The sequence below is a fragment of the Agrilus planipennis genome, unplaced genomic scaffold, assembly GCF_000699045.2.
Source record: "Agrilus planipennis isolate EAB-ADULT unplaced genomic scaffold, Apla_2.0 scaffold137, whole genome shotgun sequence".
Taxonomy (NCBI): domain Eukaryota; kingdom Metazoa; phylum Arthropoda; class Insecta; order Coleoptera; family Buprestidae; genus Agrilus; species Agrilus planipennis.
In genome coordinates, this window is record NW_020439008.1 from 128,279 (window position 1) to 151,969 (window position 23,691).

Here is a 23,691-nt window from a genome sequence, read left to right on the forward strand (position 1 = left end):
ATATTGTTTGCCTCACAATACTTCTTGACGCACATGCGAGTCAAAGGGTATCGAACATCGCTTAATGATACGAAATGCTAGCTCCTTTTCTTCCTGAGCACTAAGAAGTGGTTTTCTTTCCAATTTAGATTGTTCATATTTTTTGTCTATCAGATATCTTCGGAGAGTTCTTTTAGGAAGCACCAAAAAATCCCATAAGGAAAATATGGCAACTTGGTGGCCATATTTTCAGTCACCTTTTATATTGTTAAAATTACCATAACCTAAGATACGAAAACAATTAAGATAAAAAATGTGCATGAGTATTTCATCTACGGTTGCTGATGAATACTTTTCACTACAAACTAATTATAATATGAGAAATTCATAAAAAATTACGATTGAAAACTTCTTTTATTTTTCAGTTTCCGCTAGAGCAACTCAATGTCTTCCGCACGCTAGTGTGATCGAAGTATCTACAGGGCCGTACTTTGGAGGGCGTATCGCTGTTGAAGCTGCCGACGGAGAAAGGTGTGCTCTGGACGGTGAACCTAACAGCCCCAGGGACGTTTATACCTTAAGGTAATAATCTAATTATATAAATTATAGAGTAGACAAGCGGGATTTCAGATAATGGTGGTCTTATCGTAAAATCGTTTACGCCCTTTTACATAGTTAATACTGCAACAATATCTGATGACCGTAAGCATCCTGTTGTGACCATCTGATCACATCAGTATTTCACGCACTTGCTTGTTCCATTGGTGTAGATACGTATTCTTCTTAAGGAAGTGAATAAAACCGTTAACGAAATAAGTAATAAACCTATTTACAGTAATTTTCGATAGATGTTGGAAAAGATAGTTGAAACTGATTACATAACATTTATCAATATTTTCATAGATTTCATAAAAACATTCTGCAATTAGGAAGTTTCCATTTTTTTTTAATATTCGTCTACAATTAGTCCTAAAAATTCAGAAACAAAAGAATATTGAAATAAATTTAAAAACGGCATATGCTGCTTTAAAATTTAAATTTGTTACTTTCCCGCGATTAGTGGCATCACACGCAATGATCTTTTATCGACCGCCGACGATAATTGTGATTTCAGCCTAGGAAATCATACCTCCTTGTGTCTACAAATGTCTTATAACCATGTGTTCCTTTTTAGTTAAAAACTCTATCTATAAAAATTCCCCCTTCTACTTTTACCGACTACTTATTTTAAAATTAACAATAAATCCTGTGGCAGTCCTTGTTCATTTTATATGAAACTAAGCGACTAATAGGCTTCGCACTAATATAGAGTGATTAATAATATTATGATTATAATTAGTCTATACTACAGGATATCTTTATGTATGTTACCAAAAATGTATGAAATCCGTCATTGTATACAATTCCTAGGAAATGTATACGATTCCTAAAATCGCCCGGAAATGTGTGAAATAAATTATATTAGACACATTTCCGAGGAAATCTATACATTTCCTAAATAACAATCGAAAATGTATTACAGATAATACTAAATAGGCAATAATACGGCAGGTTGTTTGGAGATGTACCTATATCCATCTGTTTGCTTAGTGAGATTTATGACAGACTGGAGTTTCTTCAATATCCCTGCTCGCTAGAGTCGGGCTGATATGTAAAATGTTAGAATAATGTGACGATGTTATCTTTGTTTCAGTTTGTAATGATCTTGGAATTTTATTTGTTGTAGAGGTGATAATGTTGATCATTTTCGTGTATATACGTTGGGCGCAGAGATCGTAATGAAGACTTTATTCTGACATATCAGCCCACCTGGGCAAGGGCAAGAAACTCCAGTCTCATAAATCTACCTAATAACCATACAAAAACGTCACTAATGCATATAGATCTATAAACCTAACCTAATCAAACAATAACGTCGCCAAGACATATACATCATGCAATTGCACTAGAACCGCATAAACACAAATAACACTGATTCTCAGTTTATTAAAACGTGTTTTATTTATTTTATTCACAGAAAGCATTAGTTTTATACATTTTCTAATACAATATCGGAATTTCATACAATTCCTAGGAAGTGTATACATTTCCCAGGATATTTGTGTATTAAAAAAAATACAACGTGTAATTATACAACACGCTACCGAAGTGAAAGAGTGTAGGCATACATACACAAACACATACAAATACATTCATACATTTTGTTAGGGATACACTATATATGCCGAAGTTGCCTGTAACGAACGTTACATTTAAGCGCGCTCACGGCTCAAGCGATCCCTACTACGAACTCGACTACGTGGCCGAGTAGAGGGGGACATCCGTTGCATGATTTCGTTACATAGCGGCTCGCATAAAACGAACTCACCCTACCGTGCGTAAAAAAGTTTCACTTCAATTTGTTTTACGATATCTTATCACAAATCTTTGAATTTAGCGGCTTTTCTGCACTAAAATATGCATGTATTATACATATAAACCTTTCTCTTGAATCACTCTATCTATTACTGAAAACTGCAAAAAAATTCGTTGAGTAGTTTAAGAGATATGCTTTATTGTTAAACCTTTGTCTAGCAGTACAGATACTGTAAAAAATTAATAGGTACATTTTTTCGTCCATCTACTTCAAAATTTCCAGGCAGTAAAATTTATTATATAAAATATATTTTCATAACTTCCATTAATCTAGATTTGCTGCTGATATCTTTTTCAAAAGTACCTACGTTGTTATTACGCTACTCTTGAAAAAGGACATTAACATTAAAGAGCAAAATTATAAAAAAAATTGAAACATTATGAAGCCTTTTAAGCCTACTAAGCACTTAAGCACAGTACGTACGTATTATATACATGTAGTAAGTTACTTAAACAGTTTGAATTCAATCAGTGTATGCTTCCAATATATTTATAAATTTAAATTAAACGTCAGAATTTATAGACTTTTCTTGTTTCCTACCAAGTCTTTAATTAACATTGTATTCATTTTCAATCTGCCTATTAAGGACCTTATACATATAAATTGTGAGCGTCGTAGATATTAAGCTGCCAATGTCAATGTCACTATTTACAACGCAAATAAACCCAAGAGTGACTTTATCTTTAATGGAAATCTATTTTTGCCCGCATTGACCACTATCATAAATTTACATAAGAATTGTCACTATGTCTTATTCGAAAGCCATCCTAATAAGAATGAGAAACAAAATAATCCGTTAGTACGTCTTCTCGTGGTACAGAAACCCGTTTCAGTTGAATTACAATCCGCGTGACCGCGAGCATGCAGCGGAAAAAAAAGAATAGTCCGCTACAGGTCTTATGCAAAATCATCGTTCGATTAAATTACATTGCAACTGGAAGATGTACGAGGGATGTTAATATGATATTATAACGAGTTAACAAGGTTTTAATACAGTCTGGTCAAAGTTATTTTTAGGGTTCCACATTACCTTCGTCGTCAGTCGGTTCACGATATCAAAGCATATCCCCACTGACCTAAAATATTGGAAATCGGTACGAAAAATCTCATACCACAAATAAAGGAAAGGAATTATTACTAATTTGGCTAACTGTGTGTAATTTGGGCAACTTAAAGGTCTATGTTTATTATATAGGACAGTATTTTGTAATTATTTGTAAGTTCCATAAATATTATGACATGTAGGCAACCGTAGGTGTAATGTATAAAACGCTGAAAATGAGTACATATGCGTATGCCTTTCAATAATGTTTAAAAACAACTGCAAATTATTCTGAGCTAAACTGTTATGTTATGTTACAATAGGCAACCCAACATACCCTGTCACGTAAAGGCAACCCAACATGCATGCATAGTGAAAAAGGAAACCAGATTTTTTTAGACGTTAATTAATTGCATAAGATGACGGTGTTTGTATGAAAACGTTTTAGCCGATTCAAAAACCCACGGAAATGAGTATGGAACGTTATTTTAAAATTTCAATAATCTATTTACCGTAAGTGCTGATTGGTGCACATATTTTTAGCTAGCTCGTCTTCTGCTACCACGCGAGCAGGTGACATATTGTTGCCCATGGCAGAAACATAGTTACGCGTATTAAAGTCATGTCACTCCAAACTTCTGCCGCTTGGTACATCAGCATTTTAAGTAATTTATAGCATTTTTCTTATATGATATATAGGTGGAATCTGAGCCCATTTTGAAATAAGAGGGATGGAGGGGAAAAATCGGAACAAATGTAAACCTATGCGTTTGGTTTTGACGGTACAATTTACTCAAAATACTCTATATTCCAGGAAAAACAGTGAATTAGTGAATTTTAATTAGACTGTATTAAAAAGTATAGTATAATTTTCCTACAACGAATTAGAGCTGATGGGCCACAGCAACGCGACGCCGGGTCAGCAGGTTAATTATTATATAAATAGATAATAAGGGTCCTGACTGACATTCACTGCTGACATCTAGTNTAAGAGTGAAGACGAAGCGAGTTCGTCCGCTCCCAAGGTGTACACGACGAAAGTTTCGTCACAGGTGTTGTTGTCCACGGCGTTAATAAATGTAATAGGAAAAAATGGGAGAAGCGTCCAAGCACGTATTTTATTAGATAATGGTGCTCAGGTAAATTTAATGACGGAGAGGTTTGCAAAGCAATTGCATTTACCGTTTAAACACATCGATTGTCCGGTAGAAAGCTTAAACAAAATTGAGACACGCGTAAAACAATCTATTCAAGCAAAAATTAGCGCTAAATCCGGTAAATACGAAGAAAAGGTAGAGTTTTTAATTGTGTCGCGCATATGTGATCGATTGCCCGAGCAAGTCATTAATCGAAAATTGCTAACTATTCCGCACAACCTAAATCTCGCAGATCCAGAGTTTCATAAGCCCAAAGGGATAGATGCTTTATTAGGTGTCGACATATTTAATGACTTAATGAGTGTAGGGGTAATTAAAATACCAGGTCATAAGGCGCAATTGTGTAAGACTCGTTTAGGTTGGATTATTTCCGGCAAGATAGGTGAAGATGCAAAAAACGCAAGTAACAAAACATTCATGGTTACGTGTGCTTCATTAGAGAGGTCGATATCTCGGGAAATTGAGGAAATCTCCACGAAACCGTTTCTATCAGAGGAGGAGATTCAAGTTGAGGAACAGTCTAAGAAAACTACGAGATGCGATCTCAATACAGGTCGTTATATTGTATGTCTACCTTTCAATGATAAAATTAATCTCTTAGGTGAGTCGCGAAAACTTGTGGAGAGACAGTTTCTCTCGCTAGATAGGAAATTTGCAAGAAATTCAAATTTAAAAACTGGGTTCGTTCAAAACATGCGTGAGGCTATTCAGTCAGGGCATATAACTAACAAGGTTGCCGATATTCTTTCACGTGGTCAGTTACCGTTCCATGTTTTAGAAAACCATTTGAGGAAAACAGGTCCAAATTGTCTGACGCAAGATCGATCGCAATGGTCAAATGATCTAATGCAAATAGGCCCATTAAATGAATTAAAGCCGTTCAAAATCCTAACCTTAGTCAGGGCCCCCAACCAGTTCTTAACAAAATTTTCTTTAATAGGCACCATAAAAGGAGTTATGACATATGTGTTAAGGTTCATCCATAATATTTCAAAAGGCAAGTCAAACTCAAGTGGAAATTTAAGTATAAACGAGCTGAGTAATGCGTTAAAAATAATTTTAAAGTTAGGTTATTGTGGACCATTTTATGTTAAAGAAAAGAAATATCGAAATCGTGGGAAAGTTAAGGTTTACGTTTGCATATTTGTTTGTTTTGCGATTAAGGCAATTCATGTTGAGCTAATAAGTGATGAACGGGAAATTCAGTGGCATTTTTCTCCTCCGAATTCGCTGCACTTTGGCGGCTTATGGGAAGCTGGGGTTAAGTCGTTGAAGGGTCATTTCTATAAAACGGTAGGGAATCAGTTATTAGAGTTATCAACATATACGACTGAAATAGAGTCCATACTCAATTCTAGACCTATCACCCCTTTGTCCGATGATCCCAATGATTTCCGTGCCCTTATACCTGCCCACTTCGTCATAGGAGATAGCTTTTCCAGCTTACCTGATGTACAAATTACACATTTACCGGTGAATCGCCTCTCTACATGGGAACACAACCAGTTCCTTAAACAACACTTTTGGAAGAGGAGACACAAAGAATATCTTAATCAACTAGTAATCAGAACCAAGTGGCAGCAAAGGAGTGCGGCAAATATAAAAATTGGGTTATTAGTGATATTAAAGGAAGACAATGTACCTTCTTTGCAGTGGCCGCTTGGCAAAATTTTAAATGTTTTCCCCGGGGACGATATGATCGTTCGTGTTGTTTCAGTGAAAACTAAGTCAGGTGTCTATAAACGTAGTGTCACACGTGTAGTGCCTTTACCGATAGAATAGTTAATTGTAAGATTGTGTAAATGAACAATGCTAAACACTCAGTTGTTCAACCTATGTTATAAGTTAGACGGTTAAGTTAAAATTTGATAACCTGTTATAGTTGTAATTTAAATTCGTAATGTTTCTGTTTCTGATGTTAAAATTCGTAGTTTGTAGTTATATGTTCATGTTCGCATATATATTTTTAAATCGCGGTGTTTTGTAGTTATTGTTGAATTCATTGTTGTAGCTTCTACTGTGCTGTATTGAAAATCATTTACATTTCAATTATTATTGAACGGGACCGTTCAAGGCGGGCGGTATGTTCAGAGACCGTTCTTCGTTTTGCAGGCCATAAAATTCCTGCATACAATTTTTAGAATGTTTGCAAATTTACAAGGCGGTATGGTGTTTATTTGGTAGTAGACCCTTAGATGCATCGGTACAATGTTTAAATTGGTTTATAGAGGTAACGGTTGAAGAAGGATCCTTTACGATTCCAATTTAGTTTCAAGTTTATTATAGGGTGTTTTTTTATGAGCCTAACGGTTAAAAGTACCGTTTGTTGACTTCTTGATGTGCCGATCTTTTCTCAGATTATAAACTTCCCTCTTTCCAAAATTTTAAGTTGAAAGCCCGCCTTCTAAATTTACACCGAATTGTTTTGAAAGGGTTAATCACCAATGGTGATACTAGCCACACCCTTGGTGTTTTCCTCCTAATTTTTAAGTTGTAGATATAAGAAGTGACAGGCACTTGAACCAGGACTTGCACTTGTGTAATCATAGTAATCAATCGTTGGAGATACTCTGTAAATATTGTAAATATATAATTAAGTTGACTTCGCTGCAAGAGTTATATTTTTTTCTACCTTCCACCAAAGAATTAAACAACACGCCTTATTAATTTAACGCGTGTGCTGATATTCTACTTACAATAGTAAGTTTCCGAATATCTGCCTGTGAAATTTAACACACTTAATCATCGAATTGATGGTCAAAGTGATAATTGTCGCAATTGCCACATGCTTCTTTTCTGAAGAAGTTCCGTTAAATAGTCAGTGTCAACATGAACGACATCCTTAAGTATAAGGTACGGGAATCTAAAAAACACTTAATAAAACTTGCTGCCTCTAATTTTGTCTTATATTCAGCAAAAAGATAAGGAGATTGATATCAGGTTTATCCAGACCCGTCTTTTCGGCTGGACATCCTGGTAAGTGCCCAGTGCCCCGCGATCGACAGGGGCGCCCTAGTTTCTACCAGATCCATCCATCAATGAAAAACCAATATTTATTACCGATAAATATAATTATTTTGAGGAAATCAAACAATAATTACAAAACAAAATTGAAAATGCATATTAACAAATATAGAAAGTGTAATGAGGATCCTTTTTAGATCTTTTTCCAAACTGAAAAGAATAAAAAATGAATTAAGAAATACAACGCGCTTCAAGAAAGATTGAGCAGTATGTCGCTAATGTCAATAGAATGTGATGTTCTTAAAGACATAGACTTTGAACAACTGATTCACGATTCTTCTTTTATCAGAACTTAAGATTTTAAGCAGTAACCTATGAATGCTAAAGGAGTTACTGTTCCGAATCATATTAGAATTATATATTCATTCATTGTGATTGTAAAGAAATGAAAATAATTGTTCAATTAATTTACAATTTTGCTTATCAACTCTTTTTGGCTGTTTTAACAAAATATCCTTTGTCAAAGTCATAGAGACGCCGTTTTCCTTCTGTGCCCAGATCCTCCAGTAAGTTAAAGACGGTCCTGGTTTAGTCCATTAGATGAAAAAACAATGTTTTATCATTGATTTAATTAATTTAAAGTAAAAGATATATTTTTATTTTAATTTTCTAGGTACAGATATTCTAACTTAACATAGAGAAAACTAAATTTTTATAACAACGCAAATAATAACAATTTTCGATTGTAAATGACTAAATTCGCCGTAAAAATAGTTTTTATTTTTATTATTTTCGCTTACGAAGCAACGGGATAGTGGGATAAGTTGTAAATATCGCTTTGATATTTCGGTAAATTTTCGTTTTTTATTTTCTCGGTGTAGTACCTACAGCTTCACTTTACAAAGTCAGAAATTAGTAATTAAAAAGTTTACACTATCTGCCGTCACTATCATCTTATGTAGTCACATTGCGAATCCAAACGGATTAGAATAGTGTCATTGTTTTTCGAAGTTTAAAAATATACAGGGATGTTTAACTTTTCCCCCTCTACAACATGGAACAACTCCCGTCCGATAACAAATTTATGTCCGGAAAATTCTCTACCGACTGGACTATATATATAAATTAACATATTTCTCAGTAGTCAATAAATACAATTTTGTTAAATATTATCGGGGCCTGTTTTACCATTTACTTCCGGTGTACTGCATACCAATCGATTTTTTTTTCCAGAGTACGTGTCTCTCATAAAAACAACAAACTTTGTACTTTGAAGTTACCTTTATGTTTTATTTTTCTTCACTTTATTAGAATTTGTTCTTTTTCTCAACCCTAACGAATATGTAAAATTTACGTGCCATAACCAAGATCCATTCTCTTCCCTAAGTGTAAACTTCAGCGAAAGGTATTATGAAAATGTTATCTTCAAAAGTGTTGGACGAGATGAAGTTTTGAACTTTGAACGAGTTTCATATATTTGGCAAAAAGTTTCTTCCTTGTAACACGCACGCCATAAGTTGTCGAGTGCCTACGTTCTACGCGTCTGTATTTTTCTAAAACCGCTAACTTCTCCGTTATGTAGTCGGTTTTGGAAGTGAGTTACAGCTTGTCAAGTGCAGTAGATATTTAATAGACTATACAAAACCTTTCATTTTATGTAAGTATGCTATCTTTCTTTTACTTCAGTTTTTCGTTGTTGCAAAATTGGTGTTCTTCTAATATAAAAGGAGACAAAGAATTACAAAAAGTGTCGATTTTCGATATCTACAAAGTCAGATAACTCATCAGGATTGAAAAATTGGTAGAGACGTAACTCGAAAGAAATCACCATTAAAAGTATACCTGTGTTTGGTATGAAACGTGAACGACGGGCGCTGTGGAAAAGAAAAAGTTAGAAGTCTTTAAAATGTGGTGTTATAGCAGGATATTAAAAATACTGTGAATGGACAAGGTTAGAAATGAAGAAATTTTAGAATCAGTAGGAAAACTGAAGGCGTTAGACATGATGGGTTAGTTAGAGGTTAGAGACATATCATAAACACGTGTAAGTATAAAGAGGAGCAGAGCTAGACCTATATTAGACTACTCTTCGCAGATAGTAAGAGATGTAGGTTGCTCTAGTGTTTGAGAAATGCGAAGACTGACTCCAATTAGGAGCAAGTGGAGGTCTTCAGGTCTTTAGACTTATTATTATTATTATTATCCTGGTCTTCTCAGTTTCCACTGGTAACTTTGAGCAATTGAAGACGGGCTAATGCCAAAGAACCTCATTCACATCTTTTGGGATATAGAAACCAATTTTCTGTTCTTAAAATTTAGGGAGCTAACGGTTCCGAAATATGATCAGTGAGTATTAAAAACTCCGCTTCTTATTTAACCTGTTATGTTTTCTGAAAAGGGGGATGTCAGTACTATTAAGAAATCTGCGCACTATTCCGCATGTATCGAGGATTACTGATATTTGTAGACTTATGTACGTAAACTTATGCAGTTTCAACTCGACTAGGCTAGCGTGTAATGTTTTAGGTATAACGCCTATTATTGATGATATTATTATTGGAATAATTCGAAATGTATTCTAGTTCCACATTTCTTTTATTTCATCAGCCAAAGGAATACGTTCCATTTTTGAATTTTCTCAATATGTTTTTGTTTAACATTTTCAGTGTTTGTTACAGCAACATCTATTAGATAGGTCGTTTTAGTTTCTTTGATGGTCAGTGTGATATCAGGTGTGTTATGATTAACTGTTTTATCTGTAATTACGTCTCTATCCCAATAAAGCTTGGCTAAGTGATTTTCTAATACATTTTGTGGTTTGTATTTGTAGTACGGCTCTATCTGTTCTATAAGTTTAAAACTTTTTGGCCAACAGAGAGTGTATCTGTTTAGCAACATTATTACACCTGTCGAGGTATTGTCGGCTAGCTTATTATTATTATTTTTCTGGCCGTGTCAGTTTTCACTGGTTAACTTTGAGCAAGTGAAGACTGGCTAATACCAAAGAACCTCACTCACATCTTTTGGGATATAGAAACCAATTATGTTTTCGTAAAATTTAGGGAGCTAACGATTCTTCTTGCCCTGAAATATGATCAGTGAGTATTAAAAACTCCGCTCCTTATTTAACCTGTTGTGTTTTCTGAAAAGGGGGATATGTCAGTACTGTTAAGAAATTTGCGCACTATTCGACGATTACGGATTTCTGAAGACTTATGTATGTAAACTTATGCAGTTTCAACTCGGCTAGGCTAGCGTGTAATGTTCTAGGTATAACGCCTATTGATGATATTATTATTGGAATAATTCGAACTGTGTTCTGATTCCACATGTCTTTTATTTCATCTCCAAAGGAATATATTCATAAACATCTCCGTATTGAATATATTAATTACTGCAAATAGCAAATAGCAAAATAATAAACGCCATCTGTAGAATGCTGCATTCTGTGGAATTCATAAATTTTCGATAATGTCTTTAAAAGTATCAGCTTGTCTAACTGAAATTGAGTACATTGTCACATGTAAGTAACCCGCCATTCGTGAAGAAGTGTCAAGGGGTCTATAGTGGGTTGCCTACATTGCGCTAGTAACAAAAAAGACCCCAGGGTTTCTAGATCATTCTGGAATCTTCCTAGAATAAGTCCAGCTCCTATAAACAGTTGCCGCCAAGTCAGAAGAGTAGTAAAGTAGTAAAGGACTAATTAATTAGTAATAGTAGTGTTAATTATAAAGTAATAGTTAAATAAATTGGTTAATAATGCGAAATATATTTTATTACGCGACAATATTCCCTGAATTAACAAATCATTTTATTTAAATTTTTTATCGTGGCATATAAAGCACGTTTTAAGGAGCGATACTGTTCGTAAATGAGATACTCTTACCGTTAGTCTGTCATTGACATGCAAAGGCTAGAAAGATTACTAATAAAGTTTTCGAAAATTCAGCAAAATTCGAAAAGGACATCTGCTAAATCCTTCAATTTAAGAACGTTTCTATAGATTCTTCAATAATTCATTGCTCATTTTGAAAATATTCTTCAACGAAAGGAAACTCTCAGTGCAAATTTACATTACGTAATTTAATATTTCAAAAGTCAATAACAATTAAGTATTCTAAATTAATTCGAGATTCTGTTTACATAACAATATTTACAATTTTAAAGTGATGCTAGTGTGTATTTACAATTCTTTCTTTTCAGAATCAACCACACGGAATGTGGAAGCAAAGTGAACGAAACAACAGTGGCTACGTACGTCATCGTTCAAGAAAATTTACCGATCCTTACCCATAGTACAAGAAGATTTCTTGTTTTGTGTACCTATCAACCAGAAACACTTACCGTAAGAGCTGGGATTAATTTGCCTTCAAGCCAAAAAGGAAGAGGAAAATCTGATGCATTAGCTGTTGAAGATGATGGTAATATGCGAAGGGGACGTTTCCTTAGACCTCCAAAGTTACAAACTCCTGCTGCTCTTGGTAAGTGACTATAGTACTATACATAAATAACATAAAGAATATATTCAGTTCGAAATAAATCTTATCTGAATTTTTGGAGCACAAAAACCTTTTCAGAAATTCTGAATCTAATAGGTATGTATCATCATCATAAGGTCGTCAGTCTTAAGACTGGTTGGGCACGTACCTTAACCCTTTCCTATCCTGAACTAAACTTCGCATTTCCCTAAAACTAGAACATCCCACATCCTTATCTTTTTAAGTATATTGAACATCGTGTCCCATTTAACATTGTCAGAAGCTTTTTCTAAATCTACAATTCCTATATACGCACTCTTTCTTTTTTCCATCGTTTTCTCTATCGTTACCCGTAAAGTTAGGTGTACAATGTATCATAATTTCTTTAGAAAGGATTTAATGTTTTTTCAAACATTATTGGAGGTAAAATTACATAAATACAATAGACAAACCCAGTGAAAGCAAAAACAATCATCGAATTTAAACGTCTTAACTGATATTCGCTGCAAGTTAAAAGTATGGGTGAATGAGGAGAAATTGAATCCCTAGAAGAACTTCTTTAGGAAACGTGTAAAGGCAGATTTACTAATTAACGATTTTTTTTGGTGAAATAATGAAATGAATTAATATTTGACTAAATAGTAGTGTATGGTTGATGCTTCAGTTGTATAAAGAGATGACTCGCGTACATTTTCTTTTCTGTAAGTTCTATTAGGAAAATTCACTTTAAATTTTCTTTACGCATGAGCTAGAAGGGTGGGGGGGGCAAATGTCCCATTTATCCCACCTTGGCTACGAATACTAAGTTTTCTAAAAGTTGCTTCCATTAGGAAGTTGTATGTACCATATAAACATGTATATTAGACCAAAAACGCTAAAAAAACGAACATAACGTGTCATTTTAGATAATACTACAAATGGCGCAGTAAACGCCAACTGTAGCACGATGCTACACTTTAGGATTACGTATGCTCAACAAGGTCTACTTGTGTGGATATCTACTTGCTGAAAACGAATCCCGGCGTAGCCAACCTCAACGTGATAGGCACGTTAGCTTAATCGAATAAAATAATTCGAAATGGTCTGTACTGCGATGGGCTGATGAGATCCAAAAAGATCGAAATCGCGATCCGCGTCTGGCAGTTTCGTCAGAATACAGACCATTTCGAATTATTTTATAACGTGTCATGTCTGGAATTCATCCAAAATACAATTTTTTCCCATTGTCTTAGTGTTGCAATTACATAAAGATATTAAAACAAATTTTATTTTTTACATACTGCTACAGTAATTCTTGTAAAGTTTATATCCAATTTGTTAACATATCTGTTTTTACTGGAGAAATTATAAATTACTAACTTCTAAGAAACAAAAGGGCTTGTGTTTTACCTCCTGTTACCAGTTGCTGTCATAACACTGTGAAGCACTTGAAATTTGCTTAAAAGCAATACGTAATTAAGACCTTCATTTTTAGGTATTTTATTTACCATGCTGTAGCAATAAAAAGCATAAACAGTTTTTCTTTATATATTTATTTACTATTCGGCTGTATAAATAAAAACATTGTTAGTTTTTGTCGTCAAGTTCTTAATAATTATTATAAAACAACTAACTTGATGTGATAACGGTATTGTTAAGCTTTGTGGTAAACTGTACTGCTCTACCATACATTCCGCTGTGTAAGCTCTTATTGGATCGGTTTTTGTTACACGACATCAATTGTTTGTGGCTTTTTCCATCCTCCTATTAGTTCTGAACGCGAACGGCTATAACATGTTACTGTTTTTGAGAAAATTAATTGCGTTCTTGTTTGCCAGAATTAAGTTACAATACAAAAAGTTGCAAGTCATGTTATTGAAGCATCTCTAATACTTTAAAAGTAAAATTCCGTCACATTAATCGTAAATGAGGAGCACCCATGCAAAACTGCACATATCCATTGAAAGTTATTTTAGAAAAACTGTTATTAAAATGTAGAAAACTTCATTTTATAGACAAGTTTTGTTTTGAAGGGACTTGTTGATTACTCTAAAGCTACTTAATTAACATATATTACCCTTAGCCCAGAAAACGAAGCTTAAAATAGTACAATTAAGCTTCGCAATTTTTTCAAAATGTATCGATTTGCATAAAAATTTGGGATTAAGCTCAACTTACCCTCCACTTTAAAATCTATATTATGTCGATGGGGGCTGTATATTTTTTAGGAGCGAAAACTACTCCTCTTTGTCCGAAGCTATAAATGTATATAATAGAGCTTAAAGTGAGTAAAATTTATAGGATTTTAGAAGAGCTACAACTAGTTACATTAAATCCTATTAAAATTCTTAGTTTTAAAACAGGGTGAGCTTAAGAGTATACACAAGGTTGTGCACGTTTTAAACATCATTTTTGTCGTGCAGAAAATGTGCGGAATTAAAAAAGCTACAATTTGACACTGAAGCATTTTTTACGTATCACCAGTAGTTTTAGAGTTATTTTGAAGAGAAACATTTTTCACGAAATTGCAGAAATTCGATTTTCATTTTTAGCCCCAATTATTTCAACTGGTCAAACGTATAGAATGTATTAATAATACATAATTAAAGAGAACTGAATGATAACGACTAATTTTAATTAGGGTGGTAATTACGGGGTTGTTTTTGCTGATTTTTTCGCTGAAAAAAGTAGAGATCGACCTTATTTTCATCATAACTCGCTATTTTTATGCTAAATATGTTTGTAAAAAAGAAAATAAATGCTATTTTAAATATTTAAAAAATATTCTATAAGGTCTTCTCGATAAAGCAGTTTTCCAGTTGTATGACTATGAAACTCTCTAATATAGCGTCTGATGAACACGCGGTGACCTTTCGGTTCCTATTAGTCAAACAGCAATCATTTAAAAACCTTTTTGTTTGTTTCTTTTAAAGCTACAACTTTGTTCTCTACATTTTTTGACGTGACAACGTCTTATAATTCGATGGAACCGGCTGAACGCACGAAAAAACATGACTCATGCGGCGTTACCTCGCTCTGAGGCGTTCCATTTAAGGCTTGAAGTGCAAGCGAGAGCGCGGAACGAGCGACAAAAAGGCACAATCGGCCTCCGCGTTCGGCAGCGTTCGACATCTGTCTCTCTCCTACTTGAGTGAGCGATGCGTCCGCGTGGACAGCTGCTATACAATAATATATTTTCATTTACCTCCTTCTCTATATCCATACAAAATATTTGAAAAATGAAACCATTCCATCAGTATTTTTTTATGACGTTGTCACGTTCAACTATCGTCAGTAAATCGACTTTACAGACAACCGATTTTTTTTATAATTCAGAATATTCGCGAATAACCAATTAAAATTCTATGAAAAACTGATATTTTCGATGGCGAATAACTAGAAAAGTACTAATTTTACAAAAAAGTGTATAGAACACTTCTTGCTTAGAATTAATTTTTCTGTGATCAAATTATAATAAAAAAATCCATCCCCGAAATAGGGAGTGACCACCACCTCCAGGGTAAAAGCGCCCTTTGGTGTAATAGGTATAGATTTTGATCCTTAGACCAGTCTCTACCTACTGTCAATATTTCAAGTTAATATATTCATTTTAAAAAAATTGCAAGGCCTCTTAACTATGAGGAGTTTTGATTGAAATGCAAATATATTTCCTGTTATTAGTGATGGGTTGTTCTGGGAGGGGGGGGGCTCTTGGATTTCCCGAAGGGTTTACTGTAAATAGGACAGGTTTCGCATAATTTTGACATGAAGTTCGGGTTAAGTTCAAAAAGTTGCAGACAATTCCCACTTTAATTAAATTTGAATACATTTATTATACAGAAGTTAGAAGCAGCTACTGTGAAAGCAAATTAAGTCAACTAAGGCAACTAACATTACGTGCTCACTCTATTTGAGGTTTTACAATTAGTTATAATATTCAAAAAGCATTAAGCAACGGAGAGTTTACGAAATAATTAAGAAAATAAATAAAGATCCAAACAAATACGCATTCTAATAAAGTACGTACTTATTAATATTGAATTAAGTTGTTTTTTGCGATTATTGCAAAAAATGTGGACTAGACCAGTTTTTGCAAAAATGAATCTAGACAGCATGTTCAGTAAGAATATTCATGTGCGTAGTTTCAAAAAGTTGTGAAAAGTGTATTTATAAACAAATGGAATTAAAAAAACAAAGTTTTCTTGGTTTATGCTTCCGTTCTCAAAAGGGAAAAGTAACCGTTATAAAATCACTTATTAGTTGTCTGTCTATCAAGACCCTTTTTCTCAGGAACGCGTGGAGGTGTCAAATTGAAATTAAAATTAAATGCTTAGATCTGTAATCTCTTAGAGCTGTGAAAAAATCAAACTTCTAAGTAAACGCAATTAAAAGGTACGGCCGTCTATGCCGCATATTTTGACATTCGCAAGGGAACCAAAACCTATAGGATTGGCTTAGAACTATGAAAACTGACCAGAAACAATGTCTTTTATAGCGCAAATAAAAGAAAACTATAAATCTGAAGAGAGGACCGACTATTTACATATGTATCTACAAGTTTGTGCGGAAACCGTGGTGCGCGAAACCGACTCGTACTTTTCTTTATAACATTGTTAAACTTTAGAAAGTTCCTGAATGCAGGTTGTTGAGAATCAACGTTCAACGTTTGTAGAAGGGGTCGTCAATAAAATACGTCACTCAGAATTTCACCTCTTTCGACCCCTCCCTCCTCTTTCGACACGTTAAATCACACTTTCAGCGACCCCCCTAACCAATATTACGTCATAAAAGCTAATCCACCCCCCTCCCTATAACGATTCCTTGTGGTTAAAAATGACAATAATAGTGACGTTCCATAGTAATATTTAAGAACTATCGAGTTAAGAAAAACATCACAATAAAATTGATAAACTGAGAATGTCACATTTTCTTAGAACCCGTCCTCCCCCATTGTCATATCTCCTCGCATTAAGCAATACGCCTCCCTCCCCCTTATTTGCGAGCGTATTTTATAAACAACCCCTAAGATAAATGCCATGCAATTTTCAAAAAACTCCCCAAAAAACGTGAAATTCTAAAAGATAAATTTTGGACAAGAAGTTTTACTTAAACATTAACCATGCAAAAGACTAGTCTAATCCACCTTTATTTTACAAAAATTTCCTAATTCGACTGGACTAAAATTTAGCGTACGTATAATTAATAAATTATAATTTCAATCAATAGAGGAAAAGGTGGCTATGTGGCCCCCCACTCTGTTTTTTAAGTTTTATTTAAAAAATATAGGAGTGACAAACCTCAAAGATACATTATAGGACTTCTTATTTATTTGTCTATACATGTCTGACTATGGAATAAATGAAACGCGTACAGGATAGCAAAAATATNGCAGGAGCTGAATCACCCGTTTTCAAGCCCTACATTCATCTCTCAATTAAAACTGTAAACATTAATAGTACAGTCGAGAGAGGTTCTTATTTTTTAGGAAATTTCCTGCTCTTGGAGAATCTTTTTCCCGATTTCCGATATCTGTAACATTTTTTGAGATATTTGGAAACAATGAAACCTCTTTTGTAAATTGGTTTATTACTTGTTTTTTTTTTTCGAAAACATTCCAGATGTCATTACGAATCCAATAACACCTTGCTCATAATTTTACGTGAATTCAGTACCGAATTCGACCAAATCACTCTTCTTAAGTAGACTAATGGTGTTTTATTTAATTGAATTCATTGCGTCTTCGTCACATTCACAGCCACTGCTGAATGTGGCCCTCGGGACCATAATACAACCAATGTGAGGGGGCCAAATTACAACTATTGAGAATATTTAAACAAACGTACCAAAAATAATTATTACAGGTCTAATTTTGTATTTACCTTTTAATTCCCGTAGAAGAACAGTTCAACGTATCCAATGTCCGAACACAATAGCCAAAACACTCTATTTATAAACAATTACCGAATTAAAATCACAGTACTTTAAAGTTTTACCGGTAACGACTTTCAACTGGTTCGAATGGCAATCGAACGTGACAGGCTCTGGTGGATTTGTAAGGTACTAAATACGTATCATGCCGCGAGCATCCCGTAGCGCATAAAACATCCTAAATGGCGTTGTTCAAACATTAAAATATTGAAATGGCCAATATATCTGCAGGGGCCACATTACCACCTTTTCCTCTACACGATGCGTCTACTGAATAAAATTAATAAAGTAAAGCTAATACGTTTCCGCGTCCAGATCCAAAATTTCATAACATTCCTAATCCAAATGCAATTCGAGCGCCGCAACTATTAACATTAGAAAATTGACTACTAAATATAAAATATTTAATGGCAATGTTTGAATTTTCATGAGCGTTAATTATAGGATACTTTTTGCAAAAAGGAACGGATCTTCCAAGGACTCGAATTTGAATTTTTGTGTGGGTTGTAACCTATTTCTGCAAAAAACTAGTGTATTCCAAATTTTTTCACAAAAACTTCCTCTTTCGATGGACTAAAATTTACCATAAATATGATTAATAAATTATAATTTCAACCAATACACGATGTCTACTGATTAAAATTAATAAAGTTTGCCCATACCTACCGAGCATTTTAACGTTTCTGTAAAGCGAATATTGCATTTCTATTTGTCATAATATTCAAAAAATAGTCCGTATGTGTGTAAAGTGTTGATAAATAAACGTCGCACGCCCAGGCAAATGTTTCTTAATAGAGTAAATAAATTTACGGAATGGAATTGTAAACAAAAGAACATCGTCTTCAGAAATAAAGTAAGTTTCTCAAAGAATAATTTTCACGTCAAAAAGCTATTTACACATATTGCAATAAGTAACTAGTGTTTCATCATCGAGGTACTAATTTTTTCATTAAATTAATAAAAGAGGGTATATCATCTTTCAGTAGTCTTCTACGCTTAGTTAGTTAAATATGAAAAGCTATTAAAAAGTTCTCTTCTGCTATTACGTCTTTTGAAACGATAAAGTTTTCCCACTTGGATTGCTTTAATCCATTTTCTTTGCATGTCTACTTTTCTAGAGAACCTTAACATAGCTTGTTCTTACTTACTTGTGAAACAAAACTGGGAAATTTTTAAAAAATCGTTTTCTACAACCGTATGTGTGACACGATTTAACCATTTTTTAATTATTGCATATTAGATCTTACCCGCCGCTTAACTCGCGTTAATGTCCTAAATACGTGTCCAAGATAATCGACGACCACATTTAACTAATTTTTCTATCCTTTGGAAACAGCATATTTTCTTTTGGATAAAATAACCGTATGTCCTTTTCTGTACCCTTGACAATGTGTCTACAAAATTTTATGATGATTAATTGAATAGTTAAGTCGTGAAATCGACCCATGAAACTAATTTATCCCTCAGGAACAGCATTTTTTCTTCTGAATAAAAGATACCTTGTGTCCTTTTCTGTACCCCTGACAATATTTATACATGATGATCGACTAAGTAGTCAAGGCGTGAAATCGACTACAATATTTTTTTCTGAATGAAAGGCACCCTATGTCCTTTTCTGTACCCTTGACAATGTGTCTACAAAATATCATGATGGTTAATTTAATAATTAAGTCGTGGAATCGACTACATGAAACTAATTTTTCTATCTCCCGGGAACATTTTTTTTTGTGGATTACAGGTACCCCATGTGCTTTTCTGCACTCCTAATAATGTGTCTACAAAATTTCCTGATGATCGATGGAATAGTTAAGGGCATGAAATCGACCACTTAAAACTATTTTTTTTTTCTATCCCTCGGGTACAATATTTTTCCTGGATAAAAGATACCTTATGTTCTTTTCTGTACCCCTGGTAATGTGTGTACCGAATTTCATGATGATCGGCTAAGTAGTTGAGGTGTGGAATCGACCACATTGAACCTTTAGGAACAGTATTTTTTTTTAATAAAGGGTACTCTAAGTTCTTTTTTGTACCCCTTACATTGTGTCTACAAAACTTCATGATGATAGATTGAGTAGGTAATTAAGGCGTGAAATCATCCACATAAAACTATTTTCTATTTATCCCTCAGNGTACCATTACATGACATGCTTCCCTTTTTATAGTTAACGAGGAAGAAGAACCTCCCGAAGAAGTAAGTTCCACTAATAATCACAAATCGATACCACTGGCTCTTTTGGCAATCTTAATGACTGCTGGTGTTGTTGGACTGGTTGCAGTTGCAGTGAAATGGAGCTCGAAAAAAGCTAGACATGATGCTGACAACATTTCAATAGCTTCAGAAATATCAACAACGAGTTGTAGTACAATCGCTGAAGAAGAATACAATAAAGACGATAAAACGTCTTCTAAGTATCAGGGTTTGGAAACTGCATAAATAATTTAATTTTTTTAATGGTCTTCTGTTTACTCTAGAAATGACTGAAATTTTGGGTAAAGCTGACAGAACTGGAAACATTGGTGATAAATAAATTAGCTTACATAACGTGTTTCCATTTCTTTGCTTGCTAAGGGCGCGAAAATCGAAACCTTCCAATTGGTTTAATTTTTTTGCTAAGTAAACTAGGTACTGCTTTTTTTTTATACTCCTTGAAATTTGGATCATGATTCGGAAGGTTACCCTAATTACATTTCAAATCAGACCAACCGTCCTAACCTCAACTTTATTTCAAACTCAAAAAAAATCAACTTCCCTCCCATGCTCCCTTTCTCCTTCCCAACCATTACATAAAGGACTGAGAAAGGAAGACTTTTTAACCCCTCCTATTTTCATTAGTCAGAAATCCATTTTGGTCTAGACTCATTATTTATGCATATAGTTTTGTATACATACTTATATATGTATATTTGTAGAATAATCCAATTTTTGTCTGATTAAAAACTAACTTAATAAACGTGAGCTCTCTACTAGATATTTGGAATACCTAAATAACTTAATTATATCAATAAGCAGGTAAGTTATCTGTAATTTTTATTAATAAGTTAACTTATTATTGCAAAAGCATATCTTCACTGTACTATATCACTTACATATGTTGCATTATAAACAGTTGAAAGCTAATATAGGAGTTATACTAGACAAAGTAAGGCCTAAACTTCGGAATAATTCTGGGATCCACATTTTTTATGAAACGCTTTATATTCGGTTTTAAATAGTATTAATTTAAAATGCATCTTATAGTAAAAGCGTGCAAATTGTTCAAATGTGCTTAATACAAATGTGGCATTAAATTTTAATAAATCAAGATGACGAACTTAAAATGATCGATGTAAAATAAAATGTTGGGAAATTAACCAGACATTAGCATTTTTTAGAATATACTGGTAACGGCAATTTCGAATTTGAAATTAAATTAAAAAATTTAAAATTTGAAATTGCTACGGTTTGTTTATTATTCTTTTTGTCATATTTACATAGGTACCTATCGTTTTATGTTGGTAATTGCAATATTAAGGGTGTGTTCCGAAATATAACCTAGCATACTGGCCAGTGCTGATGACTCATAAATCGACGCCATATTGTACTAGTGAGACAAATGTGACGTAGTAGTATATCAAACGGGCGTGTGTGCATCAGACTTTGAGGAATTTTTATTGTAAGAAACTAATAACTTTTGAAGTAAAATTGTTATGAACAAGCACAAACACTATTCTCAATATATCGTCAATTTGAAGTCAGTATATTTCGGTATGAATCAACAGTATGGTGCCGAAATTTTAGCTTGCTTTACTACTATATTACTACGATAGTTTTGTGTCAAAACTTAATTGATGATGATGAACATACACTAAAAGTTACTATACATGTCTGCTTGCGCTGAAATGCCCAGTTATTATGTACGGATATTTTAACACTTTATCGAGTTTTTATTTCTCAATATAAAAGAAATATTTTCGAAGGTTAATGTTTTTTTAATCACAAAACATTGTAGCTTTCATAAAAAATATTTTACCTTGAAGTAGGTATTAATAGTACACTTCATAAGCTTCAGATTGACCAGCTACAAACTAAGGTATCATTTTCCAATACTTTATTACAATCACAATTAGAAAAGTGCATTTTTTTTTAAATTTATCATCTTTGAAGGTCTGGCTTTTAAAAAATAAATTTTTCTAATTTTTTTGTCCAAGCAAGTATTTTGGCCCATTTTGTTTAAGTTTCGTAGAATTATATGAAATTCATGCAACAGTAACTTCAGGTTAACGTATGAAGCATTTGTAATACTTAAAATTTTTTGAAACACATTTAATAGGTACCCCAAAAAAATGATATTTTGGTTTTGTAAATTAAAGGTTATAAACGCATACGTGTGCTCACGCGTTCCCACTTTCAAGAGCGGGCAGGCGGCTGATGCAGCGCGAATTGAAACATTATTTAACAAATACTGCTCGCTAAATTTGAATTGAAGAAACATGTATGATAGGTACATGTATGATTCATTTGTGAAATTTGCCGTTATTTCGAATGGCGCTACCAGTTTTTTGACAAAAAAGGATGTAAAAAGTTATTTACAGAAAATATCATTTCTATATGTAAATTGTTAGATAAAAAATTTAGCACTCGCTTTCTCACGGATGCATTTTAATTTGCTATTTTTCACTCCTTTTAAACATTTTCTAAAAGGAAACACCGATCGGAGAATTTGTCCGAAATTATAAAATAATTTGACTCCACTGTAAAGCTAGGCTTTAATTTGGGATTAAATTGAAACTTGTGTACATTATTTAAGTATAAAGCTTCTTTAATGTTGTACGTAAGTAGGTACGTGTGATTCTTTAAAGTATATTTAGAAATAGGATTTGTTTATTTAAGTGTATATGTATAAATGTATTGCGTATTTCCTAGATTATATACCAGATGTTTGTACAATACAAATAATAAAGAGATGCAAACGTCGGGTATAGTATGCAATATTTAAAGAAATATATTTATTTACTTCACAAGCACTTTTTATTATTTTTGAATCACCTTGTAATTAATTTTTAATAAATTTACTACTAAATGGTAAAGAAAACTGCTAATACACGCTATGTGAAAATAGGGCACATTAACCCTCAAAAATTAAGTAATTACAAGAACTTGTTCTAGACCAATATATTTTTAATCATATTTAAGTATACATACTTGGTAATTTTCAGCATGCTATAAAACGAAGTATCCTTTGAAGTCGTGCTTTTTAAGAGTTTCACTAACTGCATAGGGAACTTTTAACCTTACTCATTTATAGTACAGTCACTGAAGGTTTTCACCTCCGATTTCGTTGAACCTCCATCGATTTTCATGAAAACTGGTGAGTAGTTAGAGGATACCTCAAGAAACAAAAGTTACATAGTGCTAACTTGCGCTTTTACCCTGGGGGTGGATGCCATCCCTTCTCGGGGGTGGAAATTATTTTATGAAAAATAACCCCAGAAATCAATAGAGGGAGCAATTATAAGCAAAATTTGTTATATAGGGTTATTAAAATAAATCAATACTTTTTGAGTTATTAAAGATCAGATTTAGATTTTTCGTGAAAAAAATGCATGTTTTAAAGCGGTTTTTCATAAATAACTTAAAAACTATTAGGTTTTACAAAAAATTTGTCATTATCAAAATTGAAGCTAATAAAAAAACAAAAAAACTCTCCTTAAAAAACCTTTTAATATTAATTCAAAGTGAGCTATATGTAATTTAATGTATACTTT

The 23,691-nt window shown here is 33.4% G+C and overlaps 1 protein-coding gene across 1 annotated transcript in view; it reads left to right on the forward strand.

The window, feature by feature from the left end:
- LOC108735106 overlaps window positions 1–21,530 on the forward strand; it is an 80,738-nt gene extending 59,208 nt beyond the window's left edge. The window contains exons 3-5 of the mRNA XM_018466933.1: window positions 405–561; window positions 11,762–12,039; window positions 20,109–21,530. Coding sequence (XP_018322435.1) covers window positions 405–561; window positions 11,762–12,039; window positions 20,109–20,380 — 707 coding nt within the window. The 3' untranslated portion in view covers window positions 20,381–21,530. The remainder of the gene's footprint in view (window positions 1–404; window positions 562–11,761; window positions 12,040–20,108) is intronic.
- Window positions 21,531–23,691: the final 2,161 nt, after the last annotated feature.